General features: G+C 40.6%; 1 protein-coding gene across 1 annotated transcript; it reads left to right on the forward strand.

Moving 5' to 3' along the window:
• Positions 1-12,607: 12,607 nt before the first annotated feature.
• Positions 12,608-14,222, forward strand: LOC133710385 (2-alkenal reductase (NADP(+)-dependent)-like). The gene is made up of 5 exons (XM_062136446.1): positions 12,608-12,988; positions 13,070-13,250; positions 13,361-13,527; positions 13,604-13,686; positions 13,780-14,222. The coding sequence occupies exons 1-5, from the start codon at positions 12,755-12,757 to the stop codon at positions 14,156-14,158; spliced, it is 1,044 nt and encodes a 347-aa protein (XP_061992430.1). The 5' UTR covers positions 12,608-12,754; the 3' UTR covers positions 14,159-14,222.
• Positions 14,223-14,321: the final 99 nt, after the last annotated feature.

Genomic DNA, 14,321 nt, shown 5'->3' on the forward strand with positions numbered 1-14,321 from the left:
GCAGTGAAGGATCGGGGAGACCAACCTCCAAATATTTGGCTCATTTGTGATCAGGCTGCTCAACCAACCATATTACTAGCTACTGATCAGCAGCTCACGGTTTCCTGCACTCTGGACACTGTGAAGTGTGTTATCACCTGGGTTTATGCTAAAACAACGGTGCTGGAGCGTCGTCGGCTTTGGAGAGATCTTCTACAGGTTAAAAATACTTTTGTTCAAGGGCCATGGATAGTGTTGGGAGATTTTAATTGTGTTCTAGGTGCTCATGAAAAAAGAGGAGGACTTCTTCCCAGTGCAATTTCTTGTTCTGAGTTTCAAGATATGTCAACTAATTGTGAACTAGTTCATCTTCCTACTAAGGGTCTGCCTTATACTTGGACGAATAAAAGGGGTGTTAGTGCGAATATTGAAATGAGGCTCGATCGGTGCCTTAGTAATTTTTCTTGGATTGATATTTGGCGCAAGTTGGAGTGCTCCACCCTCCCTCGTTGTTCCTCAGATCATTCTCCTCTTTTAGTGTCCTTCTCAAGGCTCATGCTAATTCAGCGACCACCGTTCCGGTTTCAACGCATGTGGTTGGATCATCCATGTTTTGTTTCTTTGGTAACTGAGGTCTGGCAGAGTGCGCAATTCTTTGGTAATCCAATGTTTGTGTTGGCTTCTAAGCTTAGGACTCTTAAACAACGGATTCGGGCTTGGAATAAAACTGAGTTTGGGGATGTCAACAAAATGGTGGAGAATTCTTTTGAGGACTTGGACAAAATTCAGCAGGAAATTGCTAGTTTGGGGCCTTCAGAAGACAGGCTTTCCCAGGAAAGTGTGGCTAGCGCTCAAGTTCATATGGCCCTGGCTCATCAAGAAAAATGGTACTGTGATAAATCAAGGATTAAGTGGCTTTCAGAAGGTGATCGTAACACATCTTTCTTCCATGCAATGGTTAAGGTTCGTCAACTTAAACAATCCTTATCGGCTTTGAGGGATGGAAGCCGTGTTATTGACGATCCGAAGGAGATCAGTGACCATGTTGTTAATTATTTTAGCGACCTTTTCACTGCTGATTCTTCTGTTAGAGACACTGGTTTGGTTTCTCAAGTAATTCCCAAGCTTGTAACTAATGAAGAAAATGCTCAGCTTACGGCAATTCCCACTTCCGAAGAAATTTTTCAAGTTATGTGCTCCATGGATCATAATAGCTCTCCAGGTCCAGATGGTTTTGGGGGAGTTTTCTACATGAGATGCTGGTCGATTGTTGGTGAGGAGGTAATCCAGGCTGTTCGGAGTTTTTTCACTCACGGCTACATTCTCCCTCACTTTAATTCAAACCTGATGATTTTGATTCCTAAAGTTCCAGGTGCAGACTCGGTAACACAACTGCGTCCTATTGCTATGGCGAATTTTGTTTTCAAGCTTATTACAAAAATTATAGCAGATAGATTGGGTTGTATTGCAGCTCGGATTATATCCCCAAATCAAAGTGCTTTTCTTAAAGGTCGCACTATTGCAGATCCTATTATATTGACATCAGAGTGCATCAACCTCCTGGATCATAAGTGCAAGGGTGGAAACATAGCAATTAAATTTGATGTGCGAAAGGCTTTTGATACCCTGGACTGGAGATTCTTAATTCGCGTACTGAAGGCTTTTGGGTTTTCTGATCCTTTTGCGGATTGGATTAAAGCTATTTTGAATTCTGCACACTTGTCAATTCTTATTAATGGTGCAACGGAGGGGTTCTTCTCCTGTTCTCGGGGTGTTCGACAAGGTGATCCTTTATCACCTATTCTGTTTTGTCTTGCTGAAGAGGTATTGAGTAGGGGTCTCACCAAACTGGCAGAGGATGGCCGTACTGATTTGTTGTCAGCTCCTCTTGGTATTACTCCGCCCTCCCATGTTCTTTTCGCAGATGATATTATGGTTTTCATGCGGGGTACTAAGCGTTCGTTGAGAAATCTAATGCTTTTTATGGAGGAATATGGCTTGAATTCGGGGCAGCAAATCAACAGAGCAAAATCTATAGTTTTTTTGGGGAAATATGCCGCCCGTCGTCGTTTTATTATCCGGAAGTTTCTTGGCGTTAAGCGAGGGTCTCTTCCTTTCACTTATCTTGGCGTCCCCATTTTCCAGGGACGTCCTAAAAAACTGTATTTTCAGGCCATTGCAGATAGAGTACGATGTAAATTGGCATCTTGGAAAGGTTCTTTGCTTTCACAAGCAGGTAGGCTTCAGCTTATTCAGTCAGTAATACAAGGCATTTTGGTCTATAGTTTCCAGATTTATGAGTGGCCGACATGCCTGCTTCGTGACCTGCAATCTTGGATTAGGAATTTTTTTTGGACAGGTGATCCTTTAAAAAGAGGCATGTGTTGTAAATCATTATGGCTATATCATGTAAATAGATATAGGGTAAATCATTATGTTGTTATAGGCTTACCCTTTCCATGTTTTATGGATGACTTTAGGAATCCTTGTTTTATGGAGGACTTTAGGGGTCCTTGTTTTATGGAGGACTTTAGGCTACATGTTCCCTATCTTCCACTATATGTAGTCCATTTCTCATCCATGTTATGAGATGAAAAACAGAAAATACTACACTTATTATCTGCATCTAAACTCTCTCTCTCTCTCAAGTTCTTAGAAGCAAAGCTCTCTCCATTTTCTGAAACACTTTCTATGTTCGTTTTACAACACGTTATCAGCACGACTAGCTCTAGGATTCGGATTGCCGATCGACAAGAGAAGAGGTGAATAACTCTTGGGTTGCAGAAAAGAAGAGGTTCATCATTCAATCAACATCAATCTACCAGCTCTACAACCAAGTATGTTTTTCCAAGCAAAAACGGATTTTACTGTTTCAGTTTACCTTCTGTCCTCTGTGTTCCCGTATTTATTTAAAATAGTAATTCAACTCCAAAATTCACCAAATTTTGTATGCTGGAGCCCTTATGTGTTTAGTGAATCTCTGTAAATTTTCGTATTTTTCTGGGTAGTTTTGCTTAATGTTTCAGTTCGTCTTTCGACTGTTATTCAGTAGAAGCTGCAATCATGTTTTTGATTTTTGTTGAAGCATTATGGACTTAATTTTTTGGTTACACTAATTTGAATTATGCCATTATAATTCCTTATGCTAGAAGCATTATGGGCTAAATTATTACGCGATTATTACTTAAAGTTATGCGATAAGCATTTACTCAATTTATTACCTATACGAAATGCCAGAAGCATTAATGGGATTTGAACCCATTTCCTTAGGTACATAACCCCTGCATTAATTTGTTTCTGTTATGATGTAATAACATATATTGAATTTGGTTATGTTATAATTGTGAATATTAAATGTGGTTGAGTCAGAAGCTCAAATCAAGCCCAAAGCCACAATAACAAACCCGAGCCAGAAGCTCAGGCCCAAGCTACAAGACCATAACAGAAGCTCGCCATGTGTTGCCATGACAAAGACCAGTTTGAGCCCAGCAGGCCTACTCTCCCTCTGCAGGACCTAGCAGCCCAGCAGGCCTCACACACCATTTAAATTACGCATGAAAGGCCGGGTCACAAGCCCGCAGACTAAGCCCGATAGGCTTCACTATCAAGCCCACTCTTTCTTTGGTCCAGCAGAACCAAATAAAAGAAAAAATGATTTGATTCTACTGAGATTTGAACCCAGACAATGTGCATGTCATTATGGCTATTGTAAATAAATTCACTATATTTCATATGTGTAATTAATTGCCAGAAGCATTTATTCACATAATTGTGTGATAATTAATATGTTATTTTACTAGCATGCAATTAATATCTCAATTGATTTGTGATTTCCATTTATCCAATTTGTGAGATTATTTCAATCTGCTCAATTCAATATTATTGTGTTACTTGTCTAAATTTTCGCACTAGAATATATGTGTAGAAAATGCAGGTACCTAATGAACTAGAAGTTCTAAATGAACCAGTAGTTCATTCACATATCGAACCTGTAGTTTCGATAATGCCATTTAAGAAACTTGAAGTTTCCTTCATAAATTCACCACACATGATAAAACCAGTAGATTTTACATGTTTAATCCGATTTTCCATACCATGTTATAGAACCTGAAATTCCTATTAGTTGCTTATGGACGATACTACCCAAAGCACTAAGATTATTTGTTCCTTTCCTGTAAGAAATGCCAAATCTCAACAAACTTGACTTTGTGGCTTTGGAGGTTTCCAGAAGAAACTATCTAAAGTGGACTCAAGATGTGATAATTCATCTAACTGCAAAGAAGATGAGATCAACAATCAATGCTAACAATGTCGTCATTGAGGCTTTTAATATGAGTGCCATAATTTTCAAAGGAAACATATGGAGAAAACACTCCAAGTTGAGTATCCGATGAAGAGGATACACAGATTCTTTGGGTCGCTCTAGAAGAGCACTTTCACCATCAAATGACCATTTTCTTGCTTGAAGCAAGACATGATTGGCAGAACGAAATTAGCCCATATGACCGTCTGCCACTTGGCCAAAGCCCAAGAGGCCATGTAATCAGGCTCCACGTGGCCAAGGCCCACGTGGTAGGAACCATGATGCCATAACTCAGCAAGCCCAAGTTGAAAGGAACACTGGTCCGGCCCGCTGCCACCAGAATCAGCATGATCTTTGTTATCAATGTGGAGGAATTGACTGCTGGTCCCGCACCTGTTGTGCGATAGCCTAAGCAGTAGATGAGTATTACGCCAGTCGCAGAACTCGAAATACCAACTTTATTAAAGGGTCATTTTCTATCGATTCCACACTAGAGATCATGGATTTTCAGGCAGTTACTGAACATACCGAGGATTAGAACTCGAAGACATGGGTATAATTGGCCCCTTGTGCCATATCTATTTCATCTTAATGAATGAAACATCTTCGGATTTTGGTGATTTATGTTTTCAATTATTTTGGATTATAGAAATGTGGTTATGTTCGAATATATTTAATTCAATAAACTTATTCATACATGTGATCCATTGAATTAAATAAATGAATAGGCATATTCTGTGGGGAAGTTTGTTGTCCGGTTAAAAGTGCTATTACGCACACCATACTCCGAGATCGGAGATATGTTTCAAACTTATTGCCCATGCATACCTCTGTGACAACCATATCAGGCCAATCCAACCTGATAGAAGGCTATGGCAAAGCCCACTTTATGTTGTCCAATGGTACTGAATTTACCATTAATGAGGCCTTATATTCTCCACGTTCCAGAAGAACGTTATTGAGTATTAAGGATATTCGAACCAACGGTTATCACGCTGAAACCACTGAGAAAAATGAGTGTAATATCTTTGCATAACCTCCAAAGTGTGTGGCCAGAAGCGTACATTGGAGAAATTGGAATCTGTTAGCTAGATGCTAACTAATTTAAGCAACTACTTGCTATGGCATGACCGTTTGGGACACCCAGGTCAAAGTATGATGCATCGTATCCTCAATTCATTGCAGGTGCATCCCCTTCTGAATAAGGGTCTTGTATATAATGACACGCTATGCCATACTAGACCATCATATGCAAAGACTAGTACATACACCACCATTTTTCTGCACAGAATGCAAGGGAAATTTGTGGACATATATATCCAACCACCATGTGGACCAGTTAAATATTAATGGTTTTGGTTGATGTATCGACAAAGTGATCACATGTTACACTATTGTCCACAAGAAAACGCTGCTTTTGCTAAACTCTCACCCATATCATGAAATTGAGGGTTCACCACTCGGATTATCCCATAAAGTCTATAAGACTTGATAATACCGGAGAGTTTACATTGAAGTCTTTCGATGATTATTGCATATCCCTTGGGATTGATGCTGAACATATAGTTCCCTATGTTCACACCCAAGATGGTCTCGCAAATAGAATCTTGGTAATGCGCACCAAGCTTCTAATTTTTGCGTGGGGCTATGCAATCTTGCATGCAGCTATGTTGGTCCCGTTGAGGCCCACTGCTACCCAACCTTACTCCACGTTACAGTTGGTAACTGGGTACGAACCTGATGTTTCGCACTTACTCGCATTTGGGTATGCAGTCCGCGTGCCAATTGTGCCGTCACAACGTACAAAATTGGGTCCTCAACGAAGGATGGGCATATATGTCGGTTATGAATCCCCATCCATTATACGCTTTTTAGAGCCCTTGACAGGCGATCTCTTTACCGCTAGATTTGCGGATTGTCACTTTGATGAGACAGTCTTCCCGCCGTTAGGGGGAGATAAGAACGTTACCGTTCCTGATGAACGACGTGAATTGACGTGGAATGTCCCCACTATGTCTCATCTTGATCCCCGAACCGCACAATGTGATAATGAAGTGCGGAGAATTCTAGATCTACAGAGTGTAGCCCAAAATATGCCAGACGCTTTCTCTGATCTAGCTAAAGTGACGAGATCACATATACCTGCTGCAAATGTGCCTGCAAGGATAGATGTCCCTGTAGGACGCGTCGTCCCAGATGGACGAGGTACGACCATGGCGGCTAACCAGTCACATATCCCTGCCCAGAAGCTAGATAGACCATTAGGTTCGAAAGATTCTTATCCCCAGAAGAGGGTAAACTCGGCACAAATGAATCTTCTTAACATCGCAATCTCAAACTGATTCATCTCACGAGATAAATCTGGATTATGGGTCTGTCCTAGAAGAGACGACGTTGGGGGACGCTCCAACATTTGAACCCACTCCCGAGAATAGAGAAATCTCGGTAAATTTTGTGAGATTTGGAATTTGAATGAGATTATCATCGATGATATATTAGTATTTGCGGTGGCCACCGAAACTATAATATGCGATGATCTCGAACCTTGCTTTGTTGATGAATGTCAACGAAGAAACGACTGGCCAAAAAGAAAATAAGCAATCCAGGTCAAATTAGATTCCTTGACAAAGAGAAAGGTGTTTTGGACCTGTTGTTCCTACACCTCCCATGTTAAACCTGTAGAATTTAAATGGGTATTTATAAGGAAGCGTAATGAGAAAAATGAGATTGTGATACACAAAGCTCGTCTAGTGGCGCAAGAATTTTCTCAACGCCCTGTGATTGATTACGAGGACGCGTATTCTCCCGTAATGAACGTCATAACGTTCCACTACCTTATCAATTTGGTAGTTTCCGAAAAACTGAATATGCAGCTTATGAATGTGGTCATAACTTATCTCTAGGGGGATCATAATACAGAAATATACCTGAAAGTTCCTGAAGAACTTAATATACCCGATGCAAATAGTTCTAGACCACGGAACACGTTCTCCATTAGTTTTGAGGTGTTCACTTTATGAATTAAAACAATCTAGACGGAGATGGTATAACCGTCTAAGTGAATATTTAATCAGGATGGGATATGTGAATAATAAACTATGCCCATGCGTGTTTATTAAGGAAATAAGTTCCTAGTTTAGAATTGTGGCGGTCTATGTCAATGACATGAATTTGATCGATACTCCTGAAGAGATCAAGGAAACCGCAAAGCACCTGAAGTTGGAATTTGAGATGCTTTCCTTGGGAGAACAAATTATTGTCTCGACCTGGAGCCCGAGCACAGTGCAGATGAAATTTTGGTCCATCAACCAAATTACATCCAGAAGATGTTAAGATGCTTTAATGAGGATAAAAGCAAGCACACCCATGGTCGTCTGAAGTCTAGAGAGAACCGTATCGTCCTGCAGATGATAACGAAGAGATATTGGTACCAGAAGTCTCATATCTAAGTGCAATAGGCGCATTATTGTACTTGGCTCAATGCCCTAGATTCCTCATCTCATTCGATGTGAACTTGTTAGCTAGATATAGCTCTGCGCCAACACGCCGCCACTGGAATGGCATGAAAGACATTTTTCCGCTACCTTAGAGGTACAACGGATATGGGCTTATTCTATCCCTACGCATCAAGGAATGGATCAAACCCCCTTGATCCTCAGAATGATGCTCGCCTTGTTGGATATGCTGATATAGACTATCTATCAGACCCGCACAAGGCACGTTCCCAAACTGGTTATGTCTTTACCATTGGGAATACTGCAATTTCTTGGAGGTCTACGAAATAGACACTTGTTGCTACCTCTTCGAATCATGCTGAGATACTAGCTCTTCAAGAAGCAGTATGTGAATGTACATGGCTAAGAGCCGTTACAAAGCATGTTCGAAGCACATGTGGACTGCATTCCACCACTGATGAACCAACCATTATCTACGAGGATAATGCTGCTTACATAGAGCAGATGAAGACGGGTTTCATCAAAGGAGACAACACCAAACATATTGCACCGAAGTTCTTCTTCAATCAGCAACAACAGGAGCATCAGAAGATTGAAGTCAAGCAGATTCGATCTGAAGATAATCGTGCAGACCTCTTTACCAAGTCACTACCAAAGTCTACATTCCAGAAGCATGTTCAAGGTATTGGTCTACGTAAACTATCTGAATTACCTAACATGTAATTTTCAGGGGGAGTCGAAATCAGGGGGAGTATCCCGAAGCACATACACTTGACCATCGTGTACTCTTTTCGTCCTTCGTCCAGGGTTATTTTGTCCCACTGGGTTTTGTTACCTGGCAAGGTTTTAACGAGGCACATCTTTAGAATGGTCACCCCACTTATACTACATCCTGAAGATGCTTTGATTTGACATATATGCATTTGCTCATCTTTTCCCTTCGACCACGGGTTTCTCCCACTGGGTTTACCGGGCAAGGTTTTGGTGTAGCAAATCTAAATGCATCCCTCTCGTAGACATACTACCTACTTATGATGCTAATAAGAAGACTCCACTTATCTCCGAAGCTGTGATATTACTACTCCACACTCATACGCGTTGTGCTCTTTTTCTCCTTCGACCAAGGTTGTTTTTTTTTTCCACAGGGTTTTTATTACTTGGCAAGGTTTTTGATGAGACAACTTAGAAGCGCACAACCCATGCAACACTATTGACATGAAATATCCAAGGGGGAGTGTTGTAAATCATTATGGCTATATCATGTAAATAGATATAGGGTAAATCATTATGTTGTTATAGGCTTACCCTTTCCATGTTTTATGGATGACTTTAGGAATCCTTGTTTTATGGAGGACTTTAGGGGTCCTTGTTTTATGGAGGACTTTAGGCTACATGTTCCCTATCTTCCACTATATGTAGTCCATTTCTCATCCATGTTATGAGATGAATACAGAAAATACTACACTCCTTCTCTACATCTAAACTCTCTCTCTCTCTCAAGTTCTTTGAAGCAAAGCTCTCTCCATTTTCTGCATGAAACACTTTCTATGTTCGTTTTACAACAGCATGCCTCTACTAGCTTGGCGTATTTGCTGTAAACCCAAGGAGGAAGGTGGTTTGGGATTACGTGATCTCTTTGAGGCTAATCATGCTCTTCTAATAAAGCGGTGTTGGGAAGTGCTCTCTTCTTCCTCTCCTGCTTCTGTTTTGGTAAGGACTCGGTTTTTGAAAGAAGACTTTCAACCTCTAAAATCCTTTAAAAAATCCTCAGTTTGGTTGGGTCTCAAAAAAGTTTGGCCTACATTCTTCAATTCTCTACAATGGTGTGTTGGTAATGGTCGGAAAATTTCCTTTTGGCTTGATAATTGGTTAGGTGGGCCTTTGGCTTCTTCTATTGGAGTAGCTGACGCCATTCCACTTCAAGCCAAAGTTCATGAGTTCATTGTGGATTCAAATTGGGTCCTTCCAGAAGATTTTACAGCTTCCTTCCCTCAAGTTGCTTGTAAAATAAAACAAATTGCTTTGCCTGTGGAAGACACATCGGATTCCCTTTTCTGGCCAGTTTCCTCCTCAGGTGTTCTGACAGCTAAAGAAGCCTTTACTTTCTTTTCAAGTCACATTGATCGTCGGAATTGGGGTAAAGTCATATGGAACAAAGCAATTCAGCCACGCAAAAGCCTTGTTGTTTGGAAAGCTCTTCATGGGCGGCTGCTTACAGATGATGCATTGAAGCGGCGAGGTTTTTCCCTCCCATCTTGTTGCTCTTTCTGTGGTAGTCATGCCGAGTCATATACGCATCTTCTCCTACACTGTCCTCAAACTGTGCCCTTATGGAAATGGATTTGCCTTCTTTTTTCTCATTCTTTCTCCCCTTGGAATACTCTTGAGGAAGTGTTCTTTGGAGATTTTGCTTCTACCCTCTCTAAACATAAGCGTCAGCTTTGGTTTCTAGTAATTTGCAATCTAATTTGGTATATTTGGATCACTAGAAATCTGCTGCGTTTTGAGGCTAGGGTGTTTGATGTTTTGGATGCCCAGCGTCACCTTTTGGAGTTGTTCAAGGAGTCTGCTAAGCTTTCTTTCCATCCCTACAAAAAGCACACAACTGCTTCTATTTACTCTATTCTTGGGATCTCTCAATTGTCAGCCGCTGCTACTAGTTTTATTCCGTCCTTCCATTCTTTGGAACTGGTTTCGCTCTATCATCCACCATGATAACACTTATTCAAGTCCCCCACAGCTCCTCACCCAACACTGTCCCATATTCTTGTCACATATTCTTGGTGCAGTTGTCAAAGTTTTCAACTGAAACAAAGTGGTGGACCATGCTTCTTCACGTGTGCAAAAATGGGTCTTCTTGCTCCCCCACTTGTGAGATGCTCCTCAGCTTTTTTGGCAGGCACGGTATTATAAACGTTGGGCTGTGGGATATAGCATGATAATACTTATTCAAGTCCTCCCACAGCTCCTGACCCAACACTGTCATATTCCCGTCGCAGTGTTCAATGTTTTGGGACTGTTGGGGGGTCTATGATACTATGATCTGTGTATCTGCTCCTCACGTCCCTCCTGTTATTTATGCTCTACAAAACCAACTGGTACAACGCTGGGGAGCACGCTTCTTCACGCGTGCAGAAGTGGGGTTTTGTCCAGTGCTCCACTTCTCTTTGTGTTAGTGGTCAGGGTCTTTTTCTTTGTGCGTTGGAAGGCATGTGAAGCTCACTAAAGCTGCTTTTCCTTTGCAGCCCCCACTGTGTTCATCCATTTCTCATTGTCTAGGAAGTCAGGATCTTTTCCCTTGTCCGAGGGAGGCCATGTGAGGCACAATTAAGTTTGGTTATGAACATTCTAGAATGTTCCTTGCTGTGCTTCCATATTTGTGTCACTTTTCTGGGATTGGCCTTGGCTTAGTCCTCCATCCCTCTTGTATTAGTTTTCATCCTCAAAAAAAAAAAAAAAAAAAAAAAAAAAAAAAAAACCCATAGAGACCACATTCGTTGCCATTCTCACAGCTTGTGCGCCTGCGAGGATGATAGACAGGGGTCTAGTTAAACCGGGGCTTCAGAACTATGCGTTTGTTGTTGACCTATTAGCCAGAGCAGGCAGGTAGAGGAAGCTGAGACCTTTATAGAGGACAAGATGGGAGGACTATGAAGAGGGATTTCCAATGTGTTGTGAGCATTAGTAAGTGCGTGTATAGTTCATGTTCGTTCATATAATATGTACAAGGAAGCTGGCCTGAGAATGGAAGCAAATAAGAGAATCCGAGATATGATCTCAGAAGCTGGAATGAAGAAGAAACCTTGTTCCAGTGTGATAGAGGTAAAATGGAGTGGCTGAAGAATTCCTTGTTGCTGATTACTGTCCTCCACAAGCACAAGAAAGGCTTAAGATGCTTGGTTCTTCTCGTAAAATGGTGAATTCAGATCGAGGATGTATGATATGGTGTAAGATCTTGACACTTTGACAGTGAGCTAGCTAAAGCGTCCCTTATGTATCAATCCATATAATAATGTTGAGCAGGATCCGTCATTCTTTTCCCTCAAAAATCAAAATACATTGTAAAGGTAGTGAAATGTCGAAAGATGACAAGAAAACTAAGCTAGTGTGCAGATTCAGTAGATAATTTTTCAAATAATGTGAATCTTACCTCAAAGTTTCAAGCAATATATAAACAAAACAAGAAGAAGAAAAGAAAAGGAAGAAAAAAAAAAGCACCTACCCCCATTTTTAGATACATGGAAAGAATTACAGGCTAGGCTTATACGCATGCACTTATCAGCAGAGTTGGATTAACAACTGAGGTCTTGTAGACTGATAATTAAGTTTAATTAATCACTGGATTAATCTTAAAACATGTTTGATATATTGTTATAAATGAATGTTGACTTAGCCTCCAAAATGGTATAATCTCTTTGAGAAAGGAGAGAAGAAGAAAGAAGCAAAAAAGTAAGACGTCGAAAGTATCGACATGCATCTATTAATAGATGGTTGGCTTGACGTTTTGGGAACTATAACAAGTGTACAGGATCGACCGAAAGCATCTTCATCTGGATTTTAAATCTCCAATTGATTGATTACTTTACTTTCCTTTCAAGTTTTTAAACTTTTATATTGGTTTTGGCCTATTCTCAAAGGAATCCTCCATTTTTGTGGATTCTTATGAACATGTGATTCCTTGTACGTGTGTGCCATTTTCCTTCGTGTTTTAATCAATGTTAGACTTTTCTTTGGACGCAGTAACATCTAACAACACTTTGACAACGTATAGTATATGACTTTTTTTGTCCTATTCTCAAAAAGGCATATCAAATTATCGATATTTAAACAGCATGAACAACAAAACGTCCGGTCCACTTAATTTTTCTGGGGAGCATAATGCCATGTGCCCAGAAACCGGATAATTAGGAACGCTCAGTGAGGCTAGCTATTTATATCTCATCCTTTTTTCTGCTAGTACTTCTACATATATACCTTGTTCATTGAGCTTTCCCTGCACAGAGCTAGGTAGTTGAAAATGGAGGTAACCAATAGGTACATCACCATAAAGACTCAGGTAGACGGAGAGCCCAAAGAGTCTGATTTTGAGCTCAAAACTTCAGCCCTTTCACTCTCACTTGACCCCAGTTCCAATGACATCATTGTGAAGAATCTGTATGTGTCAATCGACCCTTACCAGCTAAACCGCATGAAAAGTCAGAGCTCATCACAGAAAGCTATAGGTTTTGCAGCAGCCATCACTCCCGGCGAGGTAAGCTAGCAGCTATACAATTCAGGTTGAATGATAGAGATTCATTTATATAGATTGGTGTAATTGTTTTTGTGATCACAGGATATTGATGCTTATGGTGTCGCGAAGGTTGTGGCTTCTGGGAACCCTGAGTTTGAGAAGGATGACTTGGTTGTGGGGCTCATCACTTGGGGAGAGTACAGTTTGCTAAAAGGAGGAAAATACATGTTGAGGAAATTTGATCCTATGGGATTCCCACTGTCTTACCAAGTTGGAATTCTAGGTATATATTTACCACTTTAGTGCCACGTACTATTAATTACATGTGCTTGAACTCAAAGAAGTACTAGTTCTTCATAAAAATGTATCAATTTGCTCATTTTGCTGTTGCAGGTTTCAGTGGACTTACAGCATATGGTGGATTTTTTGAAGTATGCAAACCGAAGAAGGGGGAGAAAGTTTTCGTCTCTGCAGCTTCTGGATCGGTTGGGAATTTGGTCGGACAATATGCAAAGCTTTTTGGTTGCTATGTTGTTGGATGTGCAGGAAGCAAAGAAAAGGTAACATTACAAAATACTACAGAATGTACATTCTAGTGAAAGGTGACTACTTGAGCTGAAGTTAAACTTGTTATAGGTAGCATTGCTTAAGGAAAAGCTTGGATTTGATGATGCATTCAACTACAAGGAAGAGCCTGATTTGAAGGCAGCTCTCCAAAGGTAAGTCATTCATTTGATGCTCAAGGTCAAGGATAGCAGTTTGAGCCTTTGAGGCAAACACACGGCGAATTATAACTTGTGTTTGATATACAGGTACTTCCCTGATGGGATTGACATCTACTTTGATAATGTGGGGTTTGAAATGCTAGAGGCTGCAGTTGTTAACATGAACACCTTCGGTAGAGTTGCTGTCTGCGGCGTGATCTCCGAGTACATTGATGCTACGAAGCGAGCCGCACCCAATATGCTAGATGTTGTGTACAAGAGAATTAAAATCCAAGGGTTTCTAGCAGCCGATCAAATGAATGTGTTTCCGGATTTCCTTTCCACCACAACTGATCATCTTCGTACAGGAAAATTGCATGCGGTTGAAGACATCTCAGATGGTGTGGAGAGTTTCCCATCGGCTTTCATTGGACTTTTTCGTGGTCATAACACTGGAAAGAAAATGGTTAAAGTTGCAGATGAATGAACATTACATGGAGTCACATTTTGCTTGATCTATACTTAAATTGGAAGTGAGCATTTCTTATGTCTTCCTATTGTGTCATTGCTTCTACTAGCTAGCCCTATTTTTATCTGCAATAGTTTCAAAATAAGAAAGAGTTACTAAACAGAACTAGCTAGGAGAAGAA

This window comes from Rosa rugosa, chromosome 1, assembly GCF_958449725.1.
Source record: "Rosa rugosa chromosome 1, drRosRugo1.1, whole genome shotgun sequence".
In the NCBI taxonomy this organism is placed as follows: Eukaryota; Viridiplantae; Streptophyta; class Magnoliopsida; order Rosales; family Rosaceae; genus Rosa; species Rosa rugosa.

Coding starts and splice junctions, on each gene's coding strand:
- LOC133710385 (XM_062136446.1), top strand. CDS start 12,755: ATGGAGGTAACCAATAGGTACATCACCATAAAGACTCAGGTAGACGGA. Junction 12,989..13,069: donor CAGCCATCACTCCCGGCGAG/GTAAGCTAGCAG, acceptor TTGTGATCACAG/GATATTGATGCTTATGGTGT. Junction 13,528..13,603: donor GTGCAGGAAGCAAAGAAAAG/GTAACATTACAA, acceptor AACTTGTTATAG/GTAGCATTGCTTAAGGAAAA.